The 16,946-nt window shown below is 39.5% G+C and overlaps 1 protein-coding gene across 5 annotated transcripts in view; it reads right to left on the reverse strand.

Annotated features, from left to right (window-relative positions):
• GRID1 (glutamate ionotropic receptor delta type subunit 1) overlaps window positions 1-16,946 on the reverse strand; it is a 1,483,898-nt gene that overhangs the window by 707,631 nt on the left and 759,321 nt on the right. For all 5 annotated transcript variants that reach the window (XR_016312597.1, XM_089676479.1, XM_089676480.1 and 2 more), the window contains exon 4: window positions 6,928-7,133. Coding sequence is in view for 4 of the 5 variants with exons in the window: in XM_089676479.1 (XP_089532605.1) it covers window positions 6,928-7,133 (206 nt within the window). In the remaining variant the exon portion in view is untranslated. The remainder of the gene's footprint in view (window positions 1-6,927; window positions 7,134-16,946) is intronic.

Genomic DNA, 16,946 nt, shown 5'->3' on the forward strand with positions numbered 1-16,946 from the left:
ACTCAGAGAGTCATATCAGAGTGAGCTGTGGATGAAAGTTTGTGTTATACATGGAAGGAAAAGGTGTGCATTCTGTTTTCATTTTGTTGGTGACAGGGAGAAGCCCTTCACCTTTGAGAGAGGAATCTTCTGTGTTTAGTTAGTGCCAGGATAGCGAGGATTTATTTTCTGTTTTGTTTGTTTTGATGCTTGCAACCTTGTAAATAAAACTGACGACAAGTCAGATTTTAAGAAAGCCCTGCTGTTTGGACTACCCTTTTCCCAGGGAAGGTGATCCCCCACCTGAGCCACCCCCCACTATATATATATATATATATATATATATATATATATATATATATATATATATATATATATAAAATATATATATATATATATATATATATATATCACAACTGCCTGGTTCAAAAAAAAAAAAAAGTTCTTATTGTTAATCAGAATTCTAACTGTTTGCTGAGGGTTGTTGACTCTATAAAGGCTTACAAAAAAATGTTTGCTGAAATGCAAACTTCTATCAATATGTTTACAATTCCTAATAAAATAAAAAATTTACACAAGCCCAGCAGGTGTCCAGCAATTGACTGGCACCAAGCACTACAGTGTGTGGTGAGGAAGATGTAGTGTTGGTTTTTCTCCCTGTGTCAGATGGATTGGTTATTTCTCAGGTGGTCTGTCTCAGAGTGATGGTTATAGTATCAGAAAGTACAAAATGTGCTGCTTAGCAGTTAGGGCTTGTCCACACTAGTGAACTGCACTGAATGCATGCTTTGGTGTGCACTAGGAGAACAGAAGTGCATTTTTACTTTTTTTTTTACAGAACGTTACGGAAAAGGTCATGGGTGACATTTCAGTGCAGTTCTATTTGCTGTAGCATTGTTGAATTGCAGTGGTTCGGGTCACAACTCATTGTGCTAAAATTAAAACAAAAAAAAAATGGAGTACTTTTTTCAGCATGCACCACAGCATCATGGTGATATGAACTGCTCACATAAAAAACAAGGCATTTTGCCGTGTGCTGTGGTGGGACTTGCCCAGAGCAGTCCTACTATACCTGGTATGATCAAACCCTTAAAATCTTGGGCATACAACTGCATATCACCTCCCCCCCTCCCCCAAAAAAAAAAAAAAAAAAAAAACACAAAAGACTCCAAAACAATGTTGGTAAACCTGTGTGACCTGTGTTAAAAATGGCAAAACAACACAAAAATGCCGTTTCTATTTTCGATAACAGCAGTGGAAAAACTACCATTCGCCTGTATGACTTTAGCATATACAGAAAATGTAATTTTTCAGAAAAACAATTTTTATTGTAAATGGCTCTACTCTTTCAACTTAAAGTATAACTAAAGACAAAACATTTTTTAGGATATGGAAAGAGTTTATATCTGTCTGTGTACCTGTTAAGGAGATTCACTCTCTCAAATTATCCTGATCACCAATGATGTCATAGGGAATGAATGTGAGGGTACATCCAAAATTTAGAGTTGCCATCAGAATAGCAATTGAGAGGAAATCTTTCACTGGGGGCACTTTTTCCTCTTGTCAGCTGTCTGTAAGGGAACGTTCTTCACTTTGGAAAGACATCCCCTCACTTGAGTCTAGAGGTCTCACAATGAGACGCAGATGGCAAAAAAACTGCCAGGGATTTAACCTGTCCTACTCTATCTATCTATCTATCTATCTATCTATCTATCTATCTATCTATCTATCTATATGTGTGTGTATGTAAAAGCATGTTAAGATAATTTTTAAATACAAATCTGAACATGACTAATAAACTGTCTGGCCTGGCCCAACAAGAAACTTATAGCAAACACAACAGGGTTTTTTTTTAACCGCCTCCCGCCCACCATACATAATATGACGGACATAAGGTGGTTCTCTCATTCTGGGAGGATGTCATATGATGTCCTCCCATTCTCACCAGACACAGCAGATCACCGATCCACGGAAAAAGCCGAAGATGCTGGCTCGGTCATGTGATCAGCTGTGTCCAATCACAGCTGATCACATGTAAACAGGGAAATGCCGGTTATCGGCATTTCTATCCCCATGAGCTGTCACACTGACAGCTTGAGAGGAGAGGAGAGCCGGTAATCGTCATTCCTCGGAGGGGACATGTACAGAGATCATCAGGGCACTGATGATCAGTGTGCCCTGATGATCTGTGTAGCCCCAGCAGTGCCACCTGTCAGTGTCCATCAGTGCTAGCTCTCAGTGCTCATCCATGCCACCTGCCAGTGCCACATCAATGCCACATATCAGTGCCCATCTGAGCTGCCTTTCAGTGTCACCCATCAGTGCCAGTCAGTGCCACCTATCAGTGCTGCCAATCAGTGACACCTATCAGTGCCAGTCAGTGACGCCTATCAGTGTGCATCCATGCCGCCTATCAGTGTGCATCCATGCCGCCTATCAGTGCCCGTCAGTGCTGTCTATCAGTGCCCATCAGTGCTGCCTATCAGTGTCGCCTAACAGTGCCTCCTCATCAGTGCCCATCAGTGCCACCTATCAGTGTCCATCAGTGCAGCCTATCAGTGCCCATCACTGCAGCCTCATTAGCGCACATCAATGAAGGAGAAAAATCACGTATTTACAAAATTGTATAACAAAAACTAAGAAAAAACTTTTTTTTCAAAACTTTCAGTGGTTTTTGGTTTGTTTAAGAAAAAATGAAAAAACCCAGAGGTGATTAAATACCACCAAAATAAAGCTCTGTCACAAAAAAATGTTAAAAATTTCATATGGGTACAGTGTTGCATGACCGCGCAATTGTCATTCAAAGTGCAACAGCGCTGAAAGCTGGAAATTGGCCTGGGCAGGGGGTATAAGTGGCTAGTGGTTAATTTTAAAAAATGTTTGGTCATTATGGAATATTTAAATTGTGACTTTTGTTGTGTTGTGTGACCTATGTTGAGGTTTCTAACACAACCCATTACCCTAAAGTGTCTTTGAAGGTTCTCATTTATCCAGGTTATGGTAACATCCAAATTGACTTTTTTGATAATATTGAAGACATTTTGCCACTGAGCTTCCTGAGAGTTAAAGGATAAGTCCACCTTTGGAACACATAACATATTCCCATAGCAGCAGCTGTGCCCAGTGCCCCCCCCCCCCTTGACATATAGTACGGGGAGAAGTTTAATATCTGTCATATTTAAAAAATCTTCTTTTATTTTCCAAGTGACAGGTGTTCGGATCCCTCTCCACTCATCAAAAAAATAAAGTTTCAGTTATACTATAAAGTGGTTGTAAACCCTTACTTATAACAACTGAAGTGACTAGCCTCAGGTGAAACACAGAGATTAAATAAATCCTACTACATAAGTTGTATCTATATCTATAGCCATCTCTTCTCTACATCAGTTCAAAGTACTCAGATCAATGGATTTTTCTCAGAAGCAGAAATCAGGAGACAGGGCTTTGACATCACACACGCTGCTGAGCTAGAGCACAGTGTTCCCTGTAATCTGAGAACTGAGTGGAGGTAAGGGACACACCTCCTGTGCAAAGGGTCATAGAAAAAAAAACAGAGCTCAGGCTATGAATCACCTGCTGTGTGCTGGAGGGGGAGTGGGCTGTCTCCCTGGAGGCTGCTGTGTCTGCAAAGAGTATTATCAGTTACTCATGCAGTTAGCAGAAGCATCAGAGAGAGGAGAGAAGTGGCACTTAATGCTTTGGATTGAGACAGATACACACTATAGAAGGACACAGTTTGTTAATTTTTCATGTTAGAGGTTTATAACCACTAAGTTGAAGTGTTTATATATAACCGTGTACAACACTGATATACTGTACAAACAGGATTGCAGAATACTAATGAGACTCAAAAATTGGAATACTTTGGTGTTTAAGTATCAGGATTCAATATTGATTCTGTAAAACATAATTTAGTCGTATAATAAAATATCATGGAAAAAATATCAAATAATAAAAACTTGTTTGTGATGTGTAAAAAATAGTTTGTGTTGCAAAATTCTTTAGTAGAGTGATCCACAGACCAATCTAGCAGCAACCTATTTCAGGAGAATCAAGGGTCAGGCAATGGTTTCTCTGGAGGACAATAAGTTGGTGGTATCTACAAGACCTGTCTTCATAAACAAAAGACTATCAACCAAGCCAGACATATATGTCATCTCATGTCAATGGGTGCTTTCAGACCTGCAGTATATCTAACAGCTAATTTGTTGACAAAATGCCCTAAATAAAAAGTTGTGCTAGCCAAATTTCACTCAAGTATTACCTAACATAATTAAATCTGAAAGAAAATGTATTGGGTTCTCACTATTTTATATGTGATAGACACATAATAATGTATGAAATGACAAGATGATATTGAAAAGATCAACGGACTCAATCTTAAGCCCCAACAGAGGAGATATTCTATATTAAAATACCTACTTTCTATCATTTTTTCCTCAGAGTGATTATCGTTTTGGACATTGCATTTGCACTGTTTGTTTTTTGACCTTGAAAATAAATAAATTTCTTCATTGATAAAGCTGCTGGCCTTTCTGCTCCATTGCATCGATGCAGTAAAACTCTGTCAGAAGTGTTTGATAGAAAAGGCATTAGGATACTGTCACTGCTAGCATGACAGACTTCATGTTCATCTGAGGTCATCCTGCTCCAAAATTCTCAATTTCTTTCTGTCTGGCAGAGATAAAATTATGCTTTGTTCCATTTATCCTTCTGAAATACCTATCTTTTTACCTATCAATTTATATAGTTAGTTTTTATACTTATTGTTTTGGATAAAATACTATTTGCTAAAGGAAGAAAAATACCTCCAAAAGCTTAAGAAAAAAAAAAACCAGACTAAGGCAGCTAGACTGTAAGCTGACCATGGAAACACTGATCACTGACCCACTGGTAATAAATAGACATAAGTGTCCTGAGGATAAAAAAATACTACTCAAATTTTTTTTCTCTTGGGACTCCACACTGGGCTGGTACAGTTAGCTTGCCATGGATGATTATATTTCTTCCCTTTACCCCAGTGGGCTGAAATGGAGAAATCAGTTAATTCCCAAATCCTTGCTAAGCAGGGTGGATGAAAGAATGCACTAATCAAATTAGAAGAGATGTAGGCACAAACAGGTTCAAATTTCCCTACAACCAGGTAAATGAATTTATATGTTCACAAATTAAATCAAAATCCAAAATAGTCCGTTCACCAGGCAGGCTCTTCCAATGAGCAGAAGAAGGCTCTGTATGTATGGAACAGAAAGGAAGGGGGGGAAACAGTGCCTCTAAGCACAGACAATATAACATTTTTATTAAAACAAAAGATTCCAAATGGCCACTCACAAGATACAAGCAAATAGAAGGCTCATCACAATAGTGAAGGTCCAGGATGCTGAGAGGAAAGTCCACTACCAGGGTCTGCTGCCACTTTGTGTGATGTGTAAGAAAGCCCGGGGGAATACTCCAAGATGGCGCTGGAATGCAGCATGGTCCACGGCATCTGCGGGATGACATCACTGGGACAGGAGCAAACAACACATTTCAGAGCATTCACCATGCTCCATTCGAGCTCAGCCTGATGAAAGAGCGACCATGCCCATAGGCAACATGGAAATGCTCTGAAATCCATTGTTCACGCCTGTCTCAGTGACGTCATCCTGCAGACACCGTTGACCACACTGCATTCCAGTGCTGCTCCATAGCGGACATTCCTCTCAGCGTCCTGGACCTTCACTATTGTGATGAGCCTACTGCATATTTGTATCATGTGAGTGGCCATTTGCCATGCTTTCTTTTAATAAAAAAGTTTTATATTGTCTGCACTTAAAGGCAATTTTCCCCCATTGCTTTCAGAAGGAATCTGCACTGCTGGCTACTGTATTTACCTTAGGCAGCCACAGCACTAGCAGCGGTTTGAATACTCAATCTGATAAGACGCAAGTCAATATTCAAACAAAAGGTTTTAAATCATCCTTTATTTAGCCTGGTGGCGTCGACTGGGCTATCCATGATGAATTTCCTACTGCTGAATCAGTCAAAATTTAAAGTTGGGTATGGCCAGCTTTAGGCATGTTTTTGGTTCCTCTGAACATTCAGAGGGAGATGTCAATGATTATCAACTGTCCTTAGTTATTGTCCCTCCCATTTACTCTGTCCCTGGTTCCTCCTAAGAAAAGTACCTCCCAAGGTAACGTGACCTCCTTGCTGCATTTGCTGCATTTGGGAGTGTACCTGCAAACCATAAAACACACAGTCAAAGTATAGGCTCTTGCTCCTGTGTATTGTTTACTCTTCACAGCATGTCAGTGATCAACTGAGATTAGACTGAAAAGAAAAGACTGCAATGTTACGGGTGACAGTAGGGACAGCAGCTCAGACAGACAACATAGTCGGCCATAGACAGATCAAAATTTTGCTGGTTTAGCAGGCTGGTTGTACTGAAGTCTATCAATTGAGCCTGTTGGGGTTTTTCATACAATTGAATAATCTATGGCCAGCCTTAAACACAAGCTACTTTGACCATGAACTCCAGACTGAATTACTGCTCAGTTATTGCATCATTTGAATTCACGCCAAGCTTTTTTTACGGCAATGTTTTATGCTTGTAACGTGCATTAAAAATGATGTTTGATATCCATAGCCTGGCCAGTGGGTCACATTAAATTATATACAAAAATGTTATATCAGAAAAATCTTCTACAGAAGTATCCTGACAGCATGTATGTTAGTCTTCCCCACCAATTACTTTGTGGGAACTATTTGTCTCCGGATTAAAAAAAAAATGCCAAACCAGTTTTGTTTTGGAGTTTGCGGAGAAGTCTATATATTGTTAAAATTTTTTTGGAAGACAAGGAATTAGAAGAAGATATGTTTACTGCAGCACTCTTATAATATTCAGGAGACCCACAAGAGAGATTTGAAAAGTGTTGCCAGAGGTATTAGAACAAAAAGGTGACTGACCTCATTAATGAAGTTCTGCGCTCCCCTTGGACTCAGAAGCAGTATCGCTCTTCGTAAGGTGTCACGGTAGCGGTTAAGTTCCTCGGTTTTCATAGAGGTAAAAAGGCTGGCAAAAACTCTGCTGATGTTTCTGTCAACTTTCTGCAATGATACATCAAGTCCTAATCTGGATGCTTGGTCCAGGAAGCCCTGTAGTCCCCGGATATCTAAAACACAACATTTTAAAATTATATTATGTGTGAAGTTAGGTGAATTAAAAATTTTATACATTATCAAAAACACTTGACTGGCATCAATAACTCATAGATGTCATTTTAAACTGCCAATTGTAATAGTAAAGCATGAAATGGCTGGGACAGGAATTGAACAGAACGTTGAGTATTAAATAAAGCTGGTTATAGTAATATATACATAGGGGAGTGCACATTATTGAAAACATTATGCAGTAGCTTCTATTTGAATTTGTACTCTACTGTACATCCACTGACTTTGCATGACTGCATGAGGGTTCAAAACATTATATATTTTATAAAAGCAGACACCCTAGATAATAAAAAAAAGTGGTAGTTGCAATTTTTTATGTCACACAAAATTATCGCAAAGGTCTAGAAAAAAACTAATTCAGTAAAAAATACACTTAAGTTAATTTTAGGGCACACAAATGCAATAAATTAATTTTTGATGAAACACAAAAGATAAGGTTGTACCAAGTAAATACTGTAGATACCCAGTATGTCAAACCTTAAAATTGCATGTGCCCGTGAAATAGTGACAAACTTAAGTACCCTATATTTTCCATAGGAACAAATTAAAAGCCCCTGTATAGGTCATCAGTTTGGCATTATAGAGGAGGTTTGGTGCTAGAATTATTGCTCTCACACCACCGTACACGACGATATGTAACATGTGTATTGCAATCAACGTTTTTATGCATAGGCACCCTAATGCTTGTGTTTACATTCGTACGTGCGTATATGTGGGGGTGAGGGGCCTCAAAAACTTTTAGGGAAGGGAGATTGTATGTACTTGGGTGTAACTTTAAATTTTCACAAATTTAAAAAAAATTTTTTTTTTACTTAACTTTTTTTTATCATATAGGAGAGAAAAAGTTCTCTTGTGATACTTTTTGGTGACAGGTTCTCTTTAATGAGACATCCAGGGCCTAAAAGATCACACTGCATTAGATTCTCTCCCAGCCATACTGGCCAGGGACACTGACATGGGGACCTGGAATTGAAGTTTTACATGTCGCTTTTGGGTCAGCAACAAGAAAGGGAGGAGAGCAGATGTGTGTCCACTCTGCTCCCTCCCTCTACCAGGTGGCACCCACTATGCCGGTCCCTGGGTGTCATGGCAGGGTTGTGGAGGGAAGGTGCTATTACCGGGGCGGTGTCGAATCAAATGGGCGGCAACACAGTCGCCAGAATGCTTCCATCTGACAGGCAGAAGTCTGCTTGTCAGATGTACACACAATCCTGGTGGCTACAGCATTGTGTGTAAAACCCCCCCCTGTCAGGTTTGTACTCACCTGGCAGCGAAAGGGTTAAAGGAGCTACTCTGTTTAAAAGTAACATCTCACTGGAGATTAGTACCACCTGCCATGTTCCAATATCACTAAAACTTTTAAACAGATTTTTCTGCTATATTTTGTACCTAAAACCCATCAAGAAGTTTCACTTTCACTCAGCTGGAAAATGTTGGTACCATAAGCTGTTTCTTAGATTAGAGAAATCCTGTTTTCTGATGTGTGACCAGTAGCTTATACTGAGGAAACAGTGAACAGAAAAAAAATAATACCAGCAACTATAAGATATAGCAATCAATCAAAAACAGTAACAATAACATATACATAAGACAAAAGCTAAAATATAAATAAGTTGTAGATAAAGCAGGGGCGGACTGACAACTCATGGGGTCCCCAGGCAATAGGGGATCATGGGGCCCCTGTGTCCTTGCCCAAACTCAAAAAAAACCTATGAAAAAAGGTACCAGGGGCATCTCATGGGGCCCCCTACTGACCCCGGGCCCTCGCGCAGTGCCCGAGTTTCCAAATGGTCAGTCCGCCCCTGAGATAAAGTAAATGGTATAGGCATTGCACTTCATAGACTGTGAAGAAAACTAAAAATTAAGATACAAGGGAAATTATACTAACAGGGCTGGATTGGGTAGGGGCCATGGGGAGGCAAATTACAAAGCAACATAGTACCCAGAAGGCCAGAGCAGTTTGGGAAGCAACAAAGGCTAAGGTTCCCAGCTGACAGAGACTAGGAGATATGTCAACCAGCAGCCAGATAGAAATTTTGACTAATACAAGTGGCCTATCAGGCATAGGAAGAAAAAAGTTAATGCCAAGGGATCTACATGCAACCAGATGCTGAAGTGCAATGAAAAACAGCAAATTTTATCTTTTGGTAAACTTTTATCACTATATTCAAGTCATGGCATTGCTTTGTTTTCTGTGCTAATTTTGTATGCTTTGTTTAGGCTTTTTAGTTGTACTTAGATGTATTTATCGAAATACCCAATTCAGTATATTTACAAATGTGATTTTTTTGTGTTACCAATTTCTACTTAATATAAAATTTGTAAACAAAAAAAAAAAACAACAAACTTTTATCCCTTTTCACAATGAAAAATGCTGTAAACCAGGCAATACCTGTTACATTCATAGCAGAATTCCTATAAGCAAACAAAGGGCTCTGCTACAAGGAGCCTAAGGTGATAATAATTAGATAAATAAAAGATAAAACTGAACCTTACAGCTTTGTGGTATTTATATAGCTCTTTATTAAACTTTTATAAAATTATGTGTGAAAAGCAAAGTCTATATGTTTAGATCGAGCTTGCTAAAGGCTGGGAGGCAGCACTTTAAGAAAGCTCACAGTGATACATGCATGCAGCTAAAATCCTAGAAAAATGAAAAAAAGTTCAGATATGTCCTAGGTTCCCAAAAGGCAATACAGAAGAATCTTAAGTGGTTCTGAACACAAGTATTTTTTTTTAGTTTTGAAAAGAGTGATCAGAATCAGAACCTGGTTTATATTGCTGCCCAGGATTCAGACTGGACAAAGGTTCACTCTATTTGTTCTATTGATTATAGTCACCAGGACTAAAATGAGAAATGCAAAATTCTGAGCTGTCACCAGAAAAGTAAAGAGTGGAATTATTTCAGTGGAAGTCATAGTTACACTTCTTTTGGTAATAATGGTCGAAAGAAAGATTTAACTTACTTTGGGGAGATTTCCTTTGTTGTGTCTACAGAATAGGAAGTGAAGAGAAACCCCCCCAGTTGGATACAGCCACCAAATAAAATAAAAAGTCTCAGGGGTTTTAATGCTTCGCTACCCTCCCTTACTCTATAAAACTAAAAGAAAATGTTTTGGCTATTCATAAACTTTAAAGTATATGTTAAGCCAAAATATTTCCTTTAGTTTTAGAGTATGAAAAGAGTAAAACCCCCTATTTTTTTATTTTATTACAGGTACTTATATAGCACCGTCAGTTTATGCAGCGCTTTACATACATATATTGTACATTCACATCAGTCTATAACCATCAAGGGGCGTACAATCTAAGCTCCCTAATTTACATTCATACATACACATACTAGGGCCAATTTGGACAGGATCCAATTAACCTACCAGCATGTCTTTGGAGTGTGGAAGGAAACCCACACAAGCACAGGGAGAACAGACAGGTGGTGCCATGGTTGGGATTTGAACCAGCGACCCTAGTGCTATATAGAGTATAAAAAGGGTAAAACACCCTATTAGTTTATTTCTTTCAGTCCGTGTCCCGTTGAGATTTCAATTCATTTCTTGTCCTGAACACACAATCACTACAATTCTCCTCTTAGGCCACTGGCATCAAACCCAGTGAAAGAATAACCCTCACTTCTCGTTCTGGTGACAACTGTAAAATTCTGAATTTACCATTTCTTCCTGTTTCAGTGATAATCATCACCAGGACAAAGAGAATGAATCTACACAGGCTGCAATAAAAACTTTAGAGGGGAACCCTTTCCTACCTTCTCCAAAACAAATGAAAAAAATAAGGTTTAAGCTATACAAACACTGTGATGCAAAAAAAGAAATGATAGAGTAAGGAATTTACCCTTTCACCACTAGATTGAGCAAATGTTTATGCAAATATTCATAGAAATAAAACAACAATTAGCAATTATGCCCATTTTCTAAACTCATTACTGTGAATCTATCAATTCAGGGAGTACATTCCACTTGAGAGGTCACAACTCAAGGGGGAAGTGTTGTGCTATACTATTATGCTTTTCAGGTGGATGATTTTACTGTATGTTGAGGGTTCCTGCCCCCTAATCCCAAAGCCTTGAAAAGCACATTTAATCCTATTGGATTATTTAAAGGATAAATTCACCTTTTAAAAAAAAATAAAAAATGCACATCTTTTACATTGTATGGGCAGGCAGTTTCATACTGACAGGAAGAATCAATGAAGTACCAGATCACTCAACAGCACAGTGGTAGTTCACTGAGAACTACAAGCCAACAGCAACAAAGGATGTTGGTACTTGTAGTTGGTTTATTCACAAACCTCTGTGAATGAATGGCATGGCTGCGTCGGCAGAGCCCCACGCGCAGTAGTGTATTTAGGTTTTGTGCTGTCCTAGGCAACACAAAAATCATCTGCACCCACGGACACTGACTAACACCCCCCTTCCCCCTCCCACTGAGAGAGCCTGACATTTGCTGACATTGACCAACAACACCCCTGTCCCCCACCCGGGAGAGCCTTCCACTCCCCCCTTCCCTGGCGATAGAGAAAAAGACACTCAACTTCACAGCTCCGGACATGCCCAGAAACAAGACTCAGGCTCTACATACACCATCAAGCAGCTGCAGCCTCTCTTGATCCCACCTGGTTCCCATGGCGCACGTGTCTCTTCTTTCATCCCATCTTCTGGGGGGAGATGCTGCCCCCCGAAAGCTGCTGCCTTAGGCAAGTGCCTTGTTTGCCTTGTGGTAAATACACGCCTGCCAACACGTTCTTTTCAAAAAGTGACAGCTGGTATGGGGAACTTTTCCTAATACTGCTATCACACAGAGGGCTTGGTTCACTGAGCCACTTCAGGAGCGGGAACATGTTACATGTTCCACCCTAAAAATGGGTGGAACATGTAACAAGCTCCCAAAGGTGAACTTATCATGGGGTTGAATAAGAGAAATCAGTCAGCTTCCCCATCCACACTAAATGGAGTGAATGAATGAATCTACTGTGCATGCTACTATATTGTGACTGCCAGCACCCACAGCTTTCAAAATATCCCATCATCATCTGCGTCTGCCCAGCTCCTTTAGACAAAGTTGGTTTAAAGAATTGACTTTTGTTGGTACCTACAGGTCCACTCATGGCACTGATTTCAGCTGATTCAGTATGCACTTGGTAAACTACTAAGTGCTCTATTGGACCATTTTTACCACCTCCCAAAAAGTGAAACAATCATTCAGTATGGCAAATAACAGGGTCTGAGTCATTAATCACATACATAGATAAAAATGTACATAGGAAAGGATTAGATCTAGATGCTTCCAAGTAAACATATGGAAGCATACTCCACATAGCATGTAAATTCTGAATGCTGAAACTTCATCAGAGATAAAGAGATAACTAAATAAACTCTTCTTAATAAGAGAATCTTCACAACTGCAAACGAGATGTAAAAAAATAACTGTCAACACTTTAACAGAAAACCATATGTAGAACATCATCCTACAAAACCAATTACAGCTGTTAATTGTCTAACAAATACGCAGCTTTGCGGGTTGTCTGTAATTGTATCTGTTGCTCACACGCACAAGACGTACTGCTGCTTGTAACTTAGTTCTTGACTAGAAATAGAATAGCGTCTAGTTTCCTCAGCCTGGCTTATATAAACCCGAACACATTACACACATCTGTAGAGAAGACTGTCAGAATATGGGCTGCAAGGTTAGGGACATGGGCACATTTTTTTGACTCGCCTGTCCCATAAATTATTTGAAGGTGATATGATTATAGCTTTGTTGACTTAAGTTCCTTTACCTATTTGTTAAATGTCTGGAAAGAAATGAAAAGCTTTCTGCTGTGTCCCTGAAAAAAATGCATGGTTCATGCCCCTCTTTGACTTTCAATATATTTAAAGTTAATTTCAATGTTTTTTCCTATCAGAGGGTAAAATAATGGTTTTGTGGGGGATGTTAGACTTTAACCCCCGGTTCACATATATGCGGCCGTGCGGGCCGCGTTTTGCACGGGCATGAGAGCCTATTCATTTGAATTGACTCCCGTGCCCATGCCATGCAGGGAAGAAGTCCCTGCACTTCTTTGGAAAACGCAGCCCGCATGGGAACCTCGGTTCCTAGTACGGTTGCGTTTCCCAGTCGGGAGGGGTGCCATTAGAACTATTTTTATCGGTGCATGAAATTCAAAATTGCATGACAAGTCGCACCCTATTTGTGGTCATGGAACCATTCAAATCGGTACCACTCCGACTTTGAAATGTTTGAAAAATGTTCCTGCACTATATTTGGCAATTTCATGTGCAATTTACATTGACATCTGTGCATGAAGTCACCCAGATGTCAGCAAGCCACACATGAAATTGCACCGATCAAAAAATGTAAATACTCCTTAGGCTAGTTATACACTCTACAATTTTCTGTCCAATTTCTGCCCAATTTCCTTTAGGTTTACCTTCAACTATGTAGTGCAAGTGTCCGCTGAACGCAGTGGTTCTCAACCTGTTCTCAACCCTAAGACCATCAGAAAACAAATATTTCCGATGTGTAAAGAACAGCTACTGTGTAGAAAGCAGCTGCTGTGTTGAAAGCAGCTACTGTGTTGAAAGCAGCTACTCTGTTAAAAGCAGCTACTGTGTTGAAAGCAGCAGTATTGGAGGTAAAACGACACTCATGAATTATAATTACTGGGTAAATAATTTTATGGTTGGGGGTCACCACAACACGAGGAACTGTATTAAAGGGTCACGGCATTAGGAAGCTTGAGAACCACTGGCCTAACGGGATACAACTGAAAGTGTTGTTTAGGTTTGACCTCATATTCTATGGTTTTTGGTAAATCTAAAGCAAAATTCTCAAGAAAATTGTGTAATGTATGGCCAGCCTTATTGGGATGCAAATTATTTAGTTTTGAGTTGTCACTAAGACTGGCCATACACTATACAATTTTCTGTCCAATTTCTGCTCAATTTCCTTTAGATTTACCTTCAACTGTGTAGTGCAAGGGCCTGCCTAATTGGATACAACTGAAAGTGTTGTTTGGGTTTGACCTCCTCTTATATGGTTTTTGGTAAATCTAAAGCAAAACTCTCAAGAAAGTTGTATAAGGTATGGACAGCCTAAGGGTGTAGGTTATGCAACTACTCTCTAGAATCTCAGCAAGCATATTTTCCTATGAGATTCTGGGTATGGATGCCCTCAGAGCTTGCTTTGACTGCACAGAAAACAATACACATTGCAGTTTTTCTGGGCACTCCATAGGCATTAACTGATAATGTTGAATGAGCTGCTAGAAATGTTTTGAAATGGTCCATCCATGACTACTATGGTTAGAGTGCATACAAAATGCTGAGTTGCTGGCTTTACTTTAGTCTATGGACAGTTTCTGTAACTGATAACAAAATGTGTAGAGCAGCGATACCCTGACTAAACTCAATTCACAATAAAAGCTTTCAATCATCAAGGAATTTAAAAATAATGGTGAAAAAGCTGTAAACATTACTAATAAAACAGCACTGTGTGAAAATGAAGGCAACGTCATAATAAACGCATCAAACACCTCAATCCAGGTGAATCCACAAGTTGTGCAAATTCCTTTAGCCCCTATTCACACCAATGCAATTTGTCATGTGATTTGACAGTTCAAAACTGCATGACAAGTAGCACCCTATTTGTGGTCATGAAACCATTCAAATCAGTATTACTCCAACATTGAAAAGTTTGAAAAAGGTTCCTGCACTACATTTGGCAATTTCATGAGCAAATTACATTGACATCTGTGCATGAAGTCACACAGATGTCAGCAAGCCATTAAAGCGCACTGATCAGCAAAATTGCACTACTTCAGCTGATCATGAAATAACACACTGTGCAGTGAAGCCCAATCTGATGAGGTCTAACAACTGGCCAGCACAGTGGCTTGCACTTCTGCCTGGCAGTACTAGGGTAGTTGTTTCGAATCCCAACCACGGCACACCTGCCTGGAGTTTGCATGTTCTCCTTGTGCCTGCATGGAAGGGTACTCTGGTTTCCTCCCACACTCCAAAGACATGCTGGTAGGTTAATAAAGTTCCTGCTAAGATCCTTCTCAAAAGTTCTTTTTAGGTCTTCCAGATCAAAACATCCTCTCCATAATACTCATTATCCATACGAAAGAGAAAAAAAAACCTCTCATATGCTTTCTGAATGTTTTATTTAGCAATAATAAGGGTTAAAAACACTCTCAAGTAGAGTAGGAAAAGCACATGTTAAACCAGTCCAATATATCTGAATCAAACAGATGTCATCAATTGCACAGCTCACTCCTACTCTCATGGATCCTGAGCACCCATCAGTATGATGGCATCATCTGAAGAAGTCCCACTGTAGAACAATACTTGTAAAGGAGCAGAGTCTGTGGTTTTAATGATGCCATCATTCCAAATCTTGATCTGGATGACTGAGTATCTAAGTGGACCAAGTAACATAGGTCACTAAACAGTTAGGCCATAGGTGGCTAGAAAGATGGAAATTTTAATATGCTATACAGATGCTGTTGTGCCGTATCCTGAATACAGGTAACTAGCATGACCCTGATCGAGCCAGGAGTTGGTGTTGGCCAATGAAATAAAGTCTACTGGATCCCTCAAATAGAACCCACATCAGGAGACCGAGGCCACATGGGACCCAGGTGTATGGTGAGATTGTCAGAGCCATAACCTGTAACCACAGTATAAGCATACAAGGTGTTGTAGAAGGAGTAGAAGTAACTTTTGAACAATAGGGGGCTCTCTGCTATTTTGAACCAGAGGGATGACGTTAAGGGGCTTTGAACCAACCATCCTGTATACACAGTGAGCAAAAAAGATTAGCCTGCATGGACTTTGGTGTGATTGTGGGACCCCTAAAATGCATCTCTGTAAGCCCGTTGCGGAATAAAAACGATGTAGGACAGAAAAGGGGTGCCTCCAATCAGGGCATTGTGATCATATGATCCAATTTTATAATTTATATATTTCAGTTTATTAGTTGAGGTTGTCTGCACTCCTTACTGCAGTGATTTGACTTTTTATGACTGTTCAGACGGATTTCATACATTTTTATACCATGAAACCCCTTCACAGAGGAAAGTGTCCTTTCAGAGCCTCTTCCAACAGAAATGTTTTAGCACTCAGAAAGACAACAGTTCCGTTTTTATTTGTTCAGTTATGCTATTTTTATCAGTTATCTAAATACAAATAATGTACAAGATTATAAAACTCACTTGAACCTTAGATTCATCAGCCACAAAAACTACATTATTATGGTAAGAGTAAGAAGCAGAAAAGCCAGAGAATAATAGTCACATTGTATCACAGAATAGACTGAATCTATACTTGTAATAATGGGATGATGATGATAATTACAATGCCAATAGGGACAATGAATATCGCAACATACAATGCCCCTGAATGGACAGCTTTTTTTCAAAGACTAATTCTAGCCATTGTGTATTATTTTTAGTTTTGAGTAAAGTGGACTGAGTTAAAGATTAAGTTCACCTTTTAAAAAATAAAAATTGCACATATATTTGCAGGGGGAAAATGCATTTATTCTTTTTTTTCACAGGAGCAAGAAAAACATTACACTTGCAATCAGTAGATAGCGGGTGCAATGTCAGGGCTCCTGCAGGCTCATCTTCTAGCTGCCTGACAGTACTGAGGTACGGGCTTTCATTTGGAGACCTGGAGAAAGTGTCAAGGGACTAAGAATGTTTTGAACATCACTCTTGTATTCCATTGAGAAGTA

The sequence above is a fragment of the Staurois parvus genome, unplaced genomic scaffold (genome assembly GCF_062004578.1).
Source record: "Staurois parvus isolate SC_StPar_1 unplaced genomic scaffold, SC_StPar_1.0 ptg000170l, whole genome shotgun sequence".
Taxonomy (NCBI): domain Eukaryota; kingdom Metazoa; phylum Chordata; class Amphibia; order Anura; family Ranidae; genus Staurois; species Staurois parvus.